The 14488-nt window shown below is 40.7% G+C and overlaps 1 protein-coding gene across 3 annotated transcripts; it reads left to right on the forward strand.

The window, feature by feature from the left end:
• The first annotated feature begins 2393 nt into the window (after positions 1-2393).
• LOC121895207 (rho family-interacting cell polarization regulator 1-like) lies at positions 2394-14426 on the forward strand. Of its 3 annotated transcripts, XM_042408177.1 has the most exons (18): positions 2394-2555; positions 5422-5475; positions 5950-6043; positions 6186-6319; positions 6442-6520; positions 6669-6692; positions 6799-6852; positions 7529-7678; positions 7815-7878; positions 7964-8007; positions 8101-8226; positions 8816-8964; positions 9078-9186; positions 11189-11803; positions 11902-12143; positions 12562-12652; positions 12776-12914; positions 13013-14426. In XM_042408177.1, exons 4-18 carry the CDS (start codon positions 6228-6230, stop codon positions 13081-13083), a joined length of 2049 nt encoding a protein of 682 aa, XP_042264111.1. In that variant the 5' UTR covers positions 2394-2555; positions 5422-5475; positions 5950-6043; positions 6186-6227; the 3' UTR covers positions 13084-14426. The 3 variants fall into 3 exon arrangements, with proteins under 3 accessions (XP_042264111.1, XP_042264102.1, XP_042264118.1); XM_042408168.1 differs by lacking the exon at positions 5422-5475; XM_042408184.1 differs by lacking the exon at positions 5422-5475 and having other exon boundaries at positions 5956-6043.
• Positions 14427-14488: the final 62 nt, after the last annotated feature.

Below are 14488 nucleotides of genomic sequence, written 5' to 3' on the forward strand. Positions count from 1 at the left end.
ACTGTGACAAAAACAGATGCTAGTCCCATGCAAGACAAGAAATCAACCTAATGCAATACAAAGCTATAAAAAAAGAGAGAGTAATTAGTCAGTAGTCCCAAAAGGATACAACACCATGCCACAAAAGAAGGGAAAGAATGTAGTAGATGTAATTTTAAGGATTTTTACAAGATAATTTAACTTTTTTTATGGAAAAACCATATCAGACATTATTACTATTCAAAGAAGAGTATTTTATATACATCTTAAAATATGTCTGGAGGGAATCTTTAATGTTAAAACATTATGGGATAATTTTATACCAAAGTGGTGCAAACTGTAATTTTGTGCAGAACCTTCAACCATACAAGATAGTGTAGGTTGGTAATGCATACTAGCTTTGCTGAGTCTGTCCCAGCAAGATGAAGCAACATACAGCATAGTCAGTGCAAGATGTTATAGAGTATATTCCCAACAGAAAATGTCACCTGTCACTGAAACGGTATGTATGGATATCGTGGCTGCATTTATTCTACCAAAGATGTGGATTTCTAGAGAATGTGCAAAAAATAGAGTCCACAAATTAGCACGCTGTCCTTTTCACCTGATTAATGGCTCCTTTTTCCCTCTTGATGTTTCCTTGGAATATTGCCAGAATATATTAGTTAAATGTGGGGAAAGGGCTTAAGAAAATAGACATGAACAACAATTTTTTTATCAGTCGTGTTGATATCACAAAATCTATGCAAATACACTACATTGTTGTTCCTAGATTTACAGCTATGACAAAGTCATGGTGCAATCTGGTGTAGCTACAGATAGAGGAACTGAATGTAAATTATGAAATTATGTCAGTTTTGTAATGGGCCATCAGAGCAAACTAATGCAAGACAGATCATTCCTAAACTATCTATATCCAATGTCTTCACTTGTTACAATGTGTTGCAATCATTTACCCAGACTTTTTTGATGGTTGTTTGCTGTTGTTGCACGATATTTTGTTTTCAATTAGTATCATCTAGCACTATACTTGATGGTTCTTCTTGATCGACTCAGCAGGCCCAATTGCATGTGTAACCTGTTGTCTTCAGATCTTTGTGGTCAGAGGAAGTTTTGTGGTCCAGGTTCAACCAATGCTTAGTGGCACCTGGAACCAGCTGGACACTTTCTCTACTCCAAAGTCTTCACTCCAAACACTTTCAAACTTTACTGTAAACACTTGAACGTACACTTATTACTTAGTTAATATTATATGATATTTGCCTTACTAGTTGTTATTTTCTTTATCATTGTCATTCTGCTTCTCCATGTTGCAATTTATCAGTCTACTGTTTTTTTCATTTCATTTCATCTATTTGTTCTGCTCATGTCAATGCACAGTTCCAGAAAAGATGCAATTCATGAACAAAATACAATTTCCTTGTACACATTCCATGACCGAAAAGGAGCAGGGTTTAAGGATAGAGGATTTTGTATGCTGTACAGACTGAGGCAAATTTGCTTTTGATATTGGGCTATATAAATAAAAACTGACTTGACTTGAGTGTCTGTATATTTTGCAATTTTGTGATCACAGTAATTAACGCAAATTCAAAAAATCTCTGCAATATTTATGAGAGCTTGTAACGTTGTTAAATTACTAACACTTTTCAGCATGAAATGGCCGAATTAACAGACCGCTTGTGATTTGGTCCAACTGTTGCATTTTATGTCATGGTAACTAACATCACCACAGGTATTGAAACTATATTTTTATGTTGATGGATTTATTTTAATGGCATTATTGACATTTTATTTGGTGCTAATGTTGAGGTGAGTTTATTTAATAAAGGCTTATAAATAGAACTCAAGTACAGTGTTTTCTTTTTTATATAACTTTGAGCCCATGGTTCTCATGTTCAGGAAATAAATTTAAAAATTAGCACTGAAATATAGTTTTTTCTGTTATCAAAGGAAGTGATTACATTTAACACTTGATTGGTAGTTTTTTTTTGTTTTTTTTTTAAATGGCATTATTTTCCTAAACTTGCAGTTTTCCCAATTCCCTCAATTTTACCACAAAAAGAGCACAAAAAACATTGCAAATTTTTGAGCATTTTTTTGAGCAAAATCAAGCATTTTTGGCCGCAATAATCACAAAACCACGGTGTGAAATCCCGGAAGGACTTGTTATCATCAGCCCCAATGTGTGGTGTTCCCCAGGGCTCAGTTCTCGGTCCATTCCAGTTTCCGGTCTATATGCTCCACTAGATTAATCCCCTAAGTTTTCCAGACCCTATGATACATTTTTTCGACCATTTCCTCTGACATACTTAACATTTCAGTCATATTTCTGTATTTGTGCTTTTCCAAACTACGTTCTGTCACACACACGGGGAGGCTTTTATAATGAAAACTGTCAACCGGAAGTCGTTGTTAGCGGCTGCCCGGAGCTTGACTGTGGACACAAAAAACTGCGAAATCAAGGAGAAGGACAGCGCCCAGAATAACTGTAAACCTCTGCTAACTGTGAGGAGCATCGCGGTGGAGATGGGACCCCGGCCACACTCTCCGGGCTGTCGGACTGTAAAACAGAGGTAGGGGGGCTCAGCTTTGATCGCCAAGGTCACAACAAGAATCCTGTTAAATGTTTCTCTACACGAGTCCGTCCGACGTGAAGTTGCTTTCCCGTGATGTTGTCGGAATTATATCCGCCAGCTCGTTGTGATTGTGTTTTTAGTGTGTGTTTGTTGATTGAGTTGGTGTACCGACGCTTTTTTAGGAGAAGAGCGGAGGGGAGGGGGTCCTGGGAGTGGACTTTTTTGTGGCCTGTGATGAGCTCCGGGGGCTGGGGTGGGATATGTGCGGAATACAAAATGTGGCACGACACCGTCTCCCGACTTTGCTGTCCGGGCTCCATCCTCCTCCTCCTCCGCCGTTAGCTGCAGTAAAGAGCAGGGCCGTGATGTGTGAGCCTGTTTATCCGACTCAGTGGCCTGCTGCCGCCGGTCAGGCTAATCCAGTAATCTGGAGGTATTTTATTGTAACTCCATTACCCCTCATCAGTGGTGGAAGAAGTACTCAGATCCTTTACTTCAAGTACCAGTACAGCAAAAAATACTCCGTTACCAGTAAAGTCCTGCATGAAAAATCCTACTTAAGTAAAAGTATGTAAGTATTAGCAGCAACATGTAGTTGATGCATTAAAGGAAAAGTACTCATTTGTCCCTCTGACTAATATATTATTATATATGACATCATTAGATTATTAATACTGAAGCATCAGTGTGTAAGCAGCATGTTACTGTTGTAGCTGCTGGAGGTGGAGCTAGTTTCAACTACTTTATATACACTTAGCTAGTTTAGTCTAGGGGTTCCCAACCTAGGGGTCGGGCCCCTCTAGAGGGTCACCAGATAAATCTGAGGGTTCGTGAGATGATTAATGGGAGAAGAAAGAAGAAAAAACAAAGTTCTGATACACAAATTTGTTTTCAGCTGTTGGACTTTTTCTGTAATCTTTGATTTTTGGTGAAATATTGGATCATTTGAACATTTGTTAAAATGAAACCATGTGAGAAGTTTAGAGGGAAAAATCACTATTTGTTGGAGCTGTTAACAACTCATAGACATCTGAAATGAGACGTCAAAAGCCAAAAAGGTTGGAAACCACTGGTTTCATCTTTAACAATTTGTTATATTTTAAAAGCTTGTTATATTATCCGTTCTGTCAAATCTTTATCTGAAAAGTAACTAAAGCTGTCAAATAAATATAGTGGAGAAGAGTATTAAGGAGCATAAAATGAAAGTACTCAAGTAAAGTACAAGTACCTCAAAATTGAACTTAAATACAGTGCTTGAGTAAATGTACTAAGTTACTTTCCATCACTGCCCCTCATCCACCTCCTCTTCCTCCTCACACACACAAAGTATGGATGAAGTCGTGTCTAATGAGGTGTTTGCTTCATACTTTGTTTATATCTGCACTAATGCTCTTTCAGTTAATATTCTAATACAGGAAAGAAAAACATTTATTTTAGTGCTGAAACGATTAGTAGATTAGTGGATGAGTCGATCAACAGGAAATTAATCTCTTCCAATAATTGTGATCAATCTTCTGCTAATTACAACTTCATAAATATGGCTTTCTTTGTGGCTGTTGATCAGACTAAACCTCATTTTAAGATCTGGTAACTTATAATATCCACCTGATTTCTGTCATTATACAGCTTTAACGCTGAAACAATCAGTCACTCAAACAACTGGGTCATCAGAAAATTGATTGCAAACTATTTTGATAATTAATTAATCGTTTAGATCATTTATAAAGCAAAAAAGCCAAAAGTTTCACAGTTAACAACTTCATTAATGTGCAGATTTTCTGCTGAAAACTGAACATCTTTGGGTTTTAGACTGTCTCATCTTGGACTTGAGGAAATTTTCCTTTTTTTTGTGGCAATTTATAGAATAAACAGTGAATCTATTAATCAAAAAATAATCACTAACAGATTGTAATGGACATAATCTTTAGCTACAGCCTTGTACAATTAATATAGACAATGATTCTATAAATGATCAATAGTTTATTGGCCTAAACTGCTGCCCGAACAAGCCTTTATGTGCTGGTGCAAGCAGTGAGCAGCGAGTGCATGAAAAGGCTTTTTTTAAACAAAACTCCAGTCTTGTGAGGTGATTGAAAACAGTGTCCTCTTTGTTCGCCTCGCTCAGCGGAGAGGATTAATTCGGCTAATGATCTCTAATGTAAGGAAAGGGGTAAAAGCACATCTGACAGAGAGGAAACCGAGCGAGTGGCACTCAACGATTATCAACATTACTACAGCCGAGCCGAGCCTGTGTGTGGGCTTCAGGTACGGCTATTTATGGGTGTGTGGGAGTGTATGTGTGTATCCTCATGATGACTCTGCAGTTTCAGAGTTCATGTCCATGTTCTTTGGTCATGTTTGGTAAAAAAAAAAAAAAAAAAATTCAAAAAAAGTGGCTGGTGTTGGGGTGTTTTATCCGAAAAGGCTCTCTGGTATGGCACCTTTTTCTTTGCCATGTTCGAACAACTCCAGTTAATCCTCCCAGTTTGCAGCTAAGATTAGCGGTTTAACTGGACCCCTGCCCCAGAGTGCCCCCCCCCCTAAGGCCCACTGTGTGGCAGGAGAACGTGGAAAGACAGCAGGGTGTATACAGATTATTCTCATATCAGCAGGCTTTCATCATATAAAACTATAATCTGTGTGTTTTCCATCAGGTGGAACATATGTTATAATCAGGCTAATTTCTCTCCTGGTTGAGACAATGCAGAGCAGATGCCACCAGTTGCTCTGCGTTTGGCTCATTCACAGATCCTATGTGTTAATATGGGTTTGGCTCTTGGTTGACAGATTTGTTTGGTTTAAGACTATAATCTCTTTTGTGACTGGCTTAGCTCAGACACGACCCTCTCTCTCCTTCATATAGTTTCCCCCTGAATGAGACATCGCGCTAATCTGGCTTCACTTGGAGCAGAAATGGGTCAGTTTTTACACACTCGCACACATCGCAGGGATAGTTTTATATTCTTGAGCCAAACTTCTGTGTAGAATTTCCTGTGTAGCGTCAGCCATGAGACTTCCTGTACTCTGGTGTTGGATGTGGATGTGGAGGGGTGGGGTGTGAGGGGGGGGGGAGTTAGGGAAGGAAGGGGAAGAGAAGCAAAAAGCAGACTGTGCTCCCTACTGTTGTCAATGGTGGCCACTGTGGTTGCTGCTAGCATGTTGCTCACCATCTCAGACGTGCAACAAAACAATGTGGCCAGACCGAGGAAGTGAAAGAGTGGTTTCTATCGTCTTCACCCCCCCCCACCCTGCATGCATTTTCTGTCCAGACACTCTCTGTAATTATCAGAATCCTTTATAATCGCAGAGTAGGAGAAATATCCCTGTCAGGTACAGTGAGGTATGAGCTGAAAAGGGTGGTTTTCGCCTCTAATGTCTCCTTTCTGCATAGTTACAGGACATGTCCTTCGGTTTGTTAAAGCCACAGCGCTACATTCAAGTCTCCAAGCATGCTACAGTAGTGACAGTATCTCTCCACTCAGCAGGTGAGCAGCACTCTGTCTGTTTTTCTCTGTCCTGCCAGTTTCCTTGATGCCCATTTTGAGTGTACTTTAATTGTGGTAATCACGGAGGCCTTATCAGAAATGATCCCATGCCTATCTCTCTCTCTCTCTCTCGCTGCCTCAGCACTGTTTGATCCAAGAGAAACGTGCCTTGTAAGGAAGCAGGATGTTCACAGGCTCCACCAAACTGCCACCCGCTAAAACCCCCCAGCCTGAGCGGCTGGATGAAGTGTACGCCGCCTTACGTAGAGGCTTACAGTGAGTAAACACTTTTCAGGCTCATAGATTAAAGCTGATGGCTGCCAGGTGGAATAACACTGAATATGCAGCTTTTTGAGTCTTAACGTGGAGAAGTAACAGTGGTGGGTTTTTGTCGTCAGGTCGTACCTGCAGGTCCACCAGCTGGAGCTGGACAGTCTGGGTCAGCAGATCAGAGAAAACAAGAGGAACGGTCGTTTGGTGAGAACTCATGTAGTCAAACCAGTCACACCAGTATTGACTTTTCCTCCAGTACCAGGCTGGCTGCGGTCGTCTCCAGTCCTCAGTCAGGATGTTAATGTGACGCTTTGTGATGCTTAATGTTCTTTTCTTCTTGTTTTCTTTGCAGGGCTCTTTGTATGAGCAGGATAAGGTGAGTTTCATTCACACTTGCTGTTGATTGATGTGAGTGCTTTGAAACCATATAAAGATATTCTGTATTAGTTTGTCACGTTTAATAATTGTTGTCTTTTTTTTAGCAAGTGAAAGCCATTGAGAGGTTTATGCGTCGCTTGGAATTCCACCTCAGCAAGGTGTGTATGTACAGTATATAAGGAATTAATTAACAGACCAATATATAGTTTTATTATTTAAAGGGTCATTTATAAATATTTTAATGGATCAATGAATCAAAGTTCCGTGTGTAATGTGAAAGAGGTGACAAACTCACAGAGATTTATCACCCGACTGCAGTTCCCCTCAGCTCTATGGCGCTTTTTAGCATCTTTCAGTTCATTGTTTTGATATTAAGTCCCACAAACTACTGTTTTGATTCACTCTCATACAGAAAGACTAAATTGGCAACTAGCCGGTGAACATAGTTTGGCAATTAAAGAGCAAACAGATGTCTCACTCTGGAGTTGACTGAGAACAAAATGGGGCTAAAAGAAGAGTAAATATTGCAGTAAACCTCGTCAGGTGGCAGAAACACGACTCCAAATAACGCTAATGTTCTTTATGTCTGCTGGTTGTGTAAACAGGCGACAGTTTGTTCATATATTTACCATAATCTTCTCTTTAAAAGATGTGAAAAATCAACTAATGCTGCTTTAATTACTGCATGAAAATGAAGATGATTTGAAAGCTTTCTCATAAAATAACAAAAGCGCTAAATAAAAGTGAATTCATGATAACATTCATTCTTTCTTCTGTTAAGAATTTTAACACAACACTCTTTGTTGAAACCTCTGTAATATTTTGCTTTTATAGGTTGAGGAGCTGTACGATGCTTACTGTATACAGCGGCGGCTGCGTGATGGAGCAAGTAAGATGGTGGCAGCTTTTAACTCCGCCACTGGCAGCAAAGAGGCCAGAGAGAGCCTGAGTGAAGCCAACAAGGGCTACAGGGAATGTACAGAGGTCAGTGTGTTGGTACTGATGGTGTCAGCATGTGTGGTGGGTGTGGCTCTCTGTATTTTGTTTTTTTTTGCTAGTGATCCTCTTCTGTATCTCTTGTTGCAGCAAATCAGACTGTTTCCTCTTTCTGTCTCTGCAGCACATGTGCTCACTTGAGAGTGAATTAGAAAGCCAGATGGGAGAATTTCACGTCAAGATGAAGGGTGAGTCACTTTCTACACTCATGTGATTTCCTATTCCGTTTGTCAGGCTAGTTCTCATTTTTCTTGCCTATTTCTGATGTTTCAGGCCTCGCTGGCTTTGCACGGCTGTGTGCTGGTGACCAGTATGAGGTAAGAAACACAAATACAAGCGCATAGACGCCGATTACGCCCAAATCTCTGCGTCTGCTCTGTCAAATCAAGCTGTTTTTTTGGCCCTGTCAGGTCCTGATGCGCTATGGGCGGCAACGCTGGAGGCTACGAGGCCGCGTGGAAGTCAGCAACAAGCAGATGTGGGACAGCGAAGAGTACATCTTCCTGCCTCTCGTCACAGAACTGCTGTCAATCAAGGTAATAAAATCAGCTTTTAAAGAATAAGCTGCATTTTTTGTTTTTGTTTTTTTTTTTAGCTCATCTCATGAAAACACCGAAACCAAGAGCATACTAGTCCGTCTCTCAATACTTTCTGGCTTTCAAATCCTGTCTGTGGCGCTCAGACTTAAACACATTTGTTCCTACTGAAGATGTAAATCTTTAAAAACAGGTCACAAATATATAGTTTCATTTTTTTAAAGACTTATTATTTTTCTAAATTGATTGGTGATTGTAGTTTTTAGCAAACATTACTCAAACAGGAGAAAATAGTGCATTTGTTTGGGACTCTTTTCAGCGGCGGATTAATCCACGTTTGTTGCACTTGTGAGTTTTAACAGCAGGACGGTGTTTGTGGGTCTGATTCAAAATAAACCACAGCGCCCATGTTCATGATGATGAAGGAAAGTGTTGCCCAGTGCAATAGTGTCGCTCATTGATGTGTTTTTACGTTACCTACCGCTCTTTTAACTTCCAGTTTACACACTCGTAAAAATGAATGTCGTCTTTGTTGAAAAACTCTGCTTCCCCTCATCTCATCTGAGCTTTTTCTGTTTTGGTTGTCAAGGTGACGGAGCTGAAGAGCCTGGCCAATCACGTGGTGGTGGGCAGCGTCTCCTGCGAGATGCTCGACCTGTTCTGCCCACTTCCCCAGACGCTCGCCGTGGATATTAACGACCTCGGGACGGTGAAGCTGAACTTGGAGGTCACCTGGAGGTACTTCACCTACATCTCTCGGAGTGATGATTCCTTTTATTACAATGTGTTCATTCAGGTGTCTTTTTCTCTGTTTCTCACTCTTTATCTCGTTGTATTTGCTTCCTCTTCAGTCCGTTTGATAAGGACGACCAGACATCGTCCACCAGTACAGTTTCCAAACGGCTGCTGTCCAATCAGAGCCCTCCTGACACACCCTCAATGCGGGAGCAGGTCTTCTATGTGAGTCAACAAGACAATCTCAGTATTTTCTACTAACTTCATCACACCTGCTCTGTTCATAAGAGTCTGTAACAGCCTTGTGACTCAGTCTTACACTTTATTATTCCTACATTTACACTGTGTATCTGTCTTACTGATGGCTACTATTACTTTCATTTCATTGGCTTGTTCTATTTCAGCTGCTCCCCAACTGCTTAGTGTGTAGCGGTAGCACTGACGTGTGTGAGGATTTTCTCCGAGAACTGTGTGTTAGGTCATGTGGTTGTGGGAGTGGCTTCCCTAGTGCGAGGAGCCCTGAAATGAATGACAGTAGTAGTGGGATGTGTGACAGCGGCAGCATGTATGAGCGGAGCTGTGGTCCTTGTAGCTGTTTAATAGTGGTTGAGTAGCGTTCCAATTTGTCCCTCCTCTTCCTCACCTCCCCGAAGAGCATGCCTCATGGCGGGGCCAGAAACAGCCGCTCGCTGATGGAGGCGTTCCACGATGTCGTGACGTTCGGGACGGCTTCCTTACGTTGTGAATTCAGCCGTGCATCAGCCCGATCCACCTGTGTACAGTCGGTGTGTGGGACGTAGCTGTAGCGTAGTTTATAGTCAACAAACAAAGTGAAATAATGTATCAGTCAAAAGGAATCAACATTGTAAGTTTAAGTTTCTGAGATGAATCATTCCAGTTAATTTCCAATTGCAGCAGCAACTAATGACTGTTTTCATGACAGATTAGTGTTTTGATTCATCATTTAGTCAATAAAATTAATTAAAATAAAATTAAAAAAAAACAATTCTAGGATGTCGTCTTCAAAATGTTCAAAGCTCTTCAATTTACAATCATACACAACAAAGAAAAGCTGTGATGATGTTTGGCATTTTTGCTTGAGAAATTGATAATGAAAAAATTTGCCAATTGATTTTCTGTTAGTTGACTAAACAATTAATTGACAAATCGCTTCAGTTCTAACTTTCCAATCATTCCAGGATCCCAATAGAAAAATCCTGATCTTCATCTTTAATTGAAATTTGAAAAAAGGCAGTCGGAGGCATTTTGTTTTTACATTTTCATCCCAGGGGCAGATAGTGTGTGTGGTGATTTGTAAGATTTATAACACCTACTAATGATCATTACCTTCATCCATGAATTGAGTGATTCTTGGGTCGATTAATGATTATCAGCATATTTTTTTCAGTTAATTGAGAAAACCATTTATTGTATAAAAAGCTTTAAATGATGACAATAATTGATCATTTAGTGTGAAATGTAAATAATATTTACTGATGTTCATCTCAAGTGTGCAAAGTATTAGGTTACTGTCAATAGACAGACTGGATTGATTAATCCAGTGGTTCTCAAACTGGAAAATAAACAAATGTCCCCCTGGAAACCAGTTTAATGTTTATAAACCATAAACAATGTTGGAAAAATTAGAAACAAAATTACCATGATGCAAGTTACATTTTCACAAGCTATAAATATGACTTTAAATTAATATAACAATAAATACATTTTAACCCAAGACATCAAAGACATGTGGCTTTACTGCAGCTTTCACTGTGAAACAGAGACTTTGTCACATCTTAACTTTTAGTTTGGACAGACGCCAACAATGTGTCCGTTATACTTTAAATTTCATTTTGCTGTCTGAATAATCTTGCTGACCTGAATCTTAACTTAAAAGCTTTCTTGTTTGTTATCGGTCCCACACGGAACAGATTCATTTGACTTTAGTTCCACCCGACATTTTTAGCCCTGGTCATGTGCACCCCACTTCAATGCTGCTGCGACCCCTGACAGGGCCTGCACCACAGTTTGAGAACCACTGTGTTAATCAATTTGACTTCTTTTTTCAATCCTTTTGGTGTTTATCATGTGCATATCTTGTTCTTCTGGGTGAAATTTGACATTTCTTAAAGCCAGTAATCATGTGTGACCGTATGTAGACATAAAAGTGATATTTTGTCTCTTTCTGGTCTGTCTCTCGCCTCGCTGCGTCTTGTTTCCTCTCTAGTCTCTGCTGAAGCGGCAGGGAGAGCTTGAGAACGGGACCGTCTGGTCCAACTCCTCTGAATCCTCCGATGACTCCTCCAGTCCGGCCCTGGCTCACCACGCTCAGAGGCTGTCGGCCTCCAACATGCTGCAAACCACTCTCACCACTCAGCTGTCGTTCACGCCGCACAAGTCCAGCACGTCGACGCCGTCGCTCTCATCCAACCAAGAAGAGGACGAGACGGAAGCCAACGAGGCTTTCTCTCAGATCGACGCTGTGCCCAACGGCCATCTGCAGACTTCCTGCTCTCACAGCCACACCGGCGAGAGCAGCCCAGACTGTCATGTGACGGACAGAGCATCTGTCCAATCAGCTGACCTTTCTGAAACTTCAGCGGACCTGAGCTGCTCGTGCCCTGACGTTTCTTCTGAACCTCCTGTGTTGTTGGTGGAGAGAACAGACGTGCCTGAATGTGGCGGCCAACAAGTGTGTATTTCAGCAGACGAGGTAAAGGATGATCCATCCGAGGACTTGACAGAACAGGCTGAAGCAGAAACAGAGGACAAAACCACTGAGGCTCACAGACAGCCGCACGAGTCCGTCCAGGAGTTAAAACAACCAGAGGAGCCGCCGATGGTGAGCTCTCACATCTGTATTTGGTATTTTTGAACGTGTTCATTTAACACGTTTACGGTTATATACAATATAAACATCTATATTTATTTTCTCCACAGGTTCCCTTTCCTACTTCTTCTAGTTTCACTCAGGAAGTCGAGACGGCGCTTGAAAGTTTCGACTTTCTCAACTGCTCTGACCTCGATGAAGATGAGGAGGAAAAGGAAGATGAGCAACAAGAGGAAGACGAAGGAGAAAAGGAAGAAGAGGTCGGACAGAATGAAGAGGACCAAAGCAAAGAGGAGGAAGAGAAAGTAGACGTGGAAGAAAAGGATGTAGAGAACTTCTACTGTGGAGGAAGGTCAGTGTCGTGGTTGTCGGGAAGTGGACATAAATATGTCTCGTTGGTGAACTCTGAATAGTCATTATTGCTGCTCTCTGAGCTTACATGACAAATAATAATAAACTCTTTTCTTTTTCCCATTTTGTTGTAAATCGACCATATTAATGATGGTCCAGTAGTTTTTAGAGGAGATCTCAAAGTTTCCAAAGATACCAAAAGTGTAAGGCTGAGTTTTGAGGAAACGGGTATAAAATGATGACAAGAAATGCAGAATATGGCCATAAAAATATTTAAACATGTTTAAATATTTCACTCAAACTTAAAACGACTTCAGGGGTAAAAAAAAGAGAGAACTTGATGGTTTTGGGGTTAACTAAGTTGTGTATATTTGATCCAACATTTATTACATCAGTCTGCTTTTTGTCTCTCTCCTTAGTGACGAAGAGGAGGCGGACGGTCTAGAGATCCTCATGGAAGCCCCAGAAGGATTTAGGAACTCCGATGAAGATCGTTTCTCTGAATCACAGGTAATCAGAGCATCAGTTCAGCCTTTAAAGATAGTTATGTGTGTCTGTTTGTTTTCGTGTTAACCAAAAGGAAGTTTGAAAAAAAAAAAAAAGTCACGCTTTTAAAATCATTATTTTGAACAGGAGTCGAGTGTGGAGGATATTCAGGATTTGGGTCAGGTGGAAATGCCCGAGGAGGAGGAAGAGGAGGAAGAGGAGGAGGAGGAGCAGGAGGAGCAGGAGGAGGAGGAGCACGGCGAGGAAAAGGGAGATGAACAAGATGGTGAGAGGAGTTGGTCAGTGAACGGAGCTGTTGTCAATCATGTGACAACACGACTGCAGATTTATTAATTTGTCCTTTTCTTTATTTTAATCTTTCAGGAGAGGACACATCACATAATCAGGAGGAGCGTCCCTCCACTCCCACGCATTTGGCCACTACTGTCTTCTAATGACACGGTGGAACCATAGCTAAACCATTTCCTCCCTGTCTGATCCGCTCATGCCATCTCTCACTTACTGCGGGATTGGACACCTCGAGGATGTTCCACTTACTGCTCAGACAAACAAGCTCTTCCATTACTGCTGAGTTTGTGCACATAATTTGCCTAGTTCTGACCAAGAACGATAAACCTCGGGGTTTCTGCACCTCAGTCATGACTGAAAATCCCCCCTCTCACACACACACATCCCTCCAGAGTCCTCAATATTTCACACACACACACACACACACACACACACACACACACACACACCATCATGTTGCCTGGGTTAAAGTGGGATACCACTTAGTTTACACATTCACTAACTGTTCCTGTCATGTGAAAATCCAGTGTCCTAAATGTAAACATTTCAGGAACAGCTAAAAGCGGCCTTGTTTTTGGCGTTCTAACAGTGCATTTTCTTCAGTAATTTAACAGGTTTTCATAGAGGCATACAATCATTCATCGAGGTGAAAGCAAGAAGACAAAGCCAAAAGACGAGGTTTTCAAAACTATCAGTATTTGTAGACGTTTGAGGTTATGATTCGCAGTGTTAAATCGGTGTACAGCCCCGGAGCTCTTTCACTGTTTGTGTCAGAGGAAAGACTTTCATGAGCATGTGATGTTTGTCTGAAGATTTTCATTGACGTGAGCTACAGTGCTGTGGACGTGATGTCATTTCCAAACCAGGAATGCACCCTGAAAATCAGGAGGTTGTATTCAAAAAATTCACATGTGCAGAAGTTACATTTAACCTTCAAAACAACACCAGGACCCAGGCTGAACCTATGATCATGACTTAGAGTAGAAATGGGTATCAACACTTGAAGTATAGGAGTTTCTTTAAATAAGTCTCTCTTCAAAACTTTTTTTTTTATACAAACATACAAACAGTTTGCAGTGTAAACTATATTTAAACCTGCATGTGTAGCTGCCTCACACTGCCAGCATGTTTGTATAAAAAGTGTGTAAGCTAGGCTCCGGTCCAAGGAAGCCATCGGGTCTGTAGCTGTGTACAAAAGCCGCCTCACGGGGGCGCTATAGTCTTTCAGCATCATGCTTTACATTGATCTACAAAAGCCTCTTCATTCAGAAAGTGCCTCAAGTGACAAAAGATGTAAGGTTTCAAATGAGCGAATGCCATGACAGAAGAGATCAGGCAAAGATAACAGTGTTTATTTTCTGAATTACTTTAAGAGTGTGCACAATAAGAGATATTTACTGTTTCATATAAAGAATTGTATATGTCTTGAAATGTTAAAATGTTTATGTTCAGAAATGTTAAAACTTTATAAAGGTTTCTTTAAAATTAATGTTTTTTTTGTGTCTGTTCTTGAATGAATCAGCATAAATAAGCTGAAAACATGACATCACC

This window comes from Thunnus maccoyii, chromosome 1 (genome assembly GCF_910596095.1).
Source record: "Thunnus maccoyii chromosome 1, fThuMac1.1, whole genome shotgun sequence".
In the NCBI taxonomy this organism is placed as follows: Eukaryota; Metazoa; Chordata; class Actinopteri; order Scombriformes; family Scombridae; genus Thunnus; species Thunnus maccoyii.

Excerpts from the sequence above, each read along its gene's own strand:
- LOC121895207 (XM_042408177.1), top strand. The coding sequence starts at position 6,228 with ATGTTCACAGGCTCCACCAAACTGCCACCCGCTAAAACCCCCCAGCCT. Across the intron at positions 6,853-7,528 it reads TGGAATTCCACCTCAGCAAG|GTTGAGGAGCTGTACGATGC; the intron begins GTGTGTATGTAC and ends TTGCTTTTATAG. Across the intron at positions 8,008-8,100 it reads GTGCTGGTGACCAGTATGAG|GTCCTGATGCGCTATGGGCG; the intron begins GTAAGAAACACA and ends TGGCCCTGTCAG.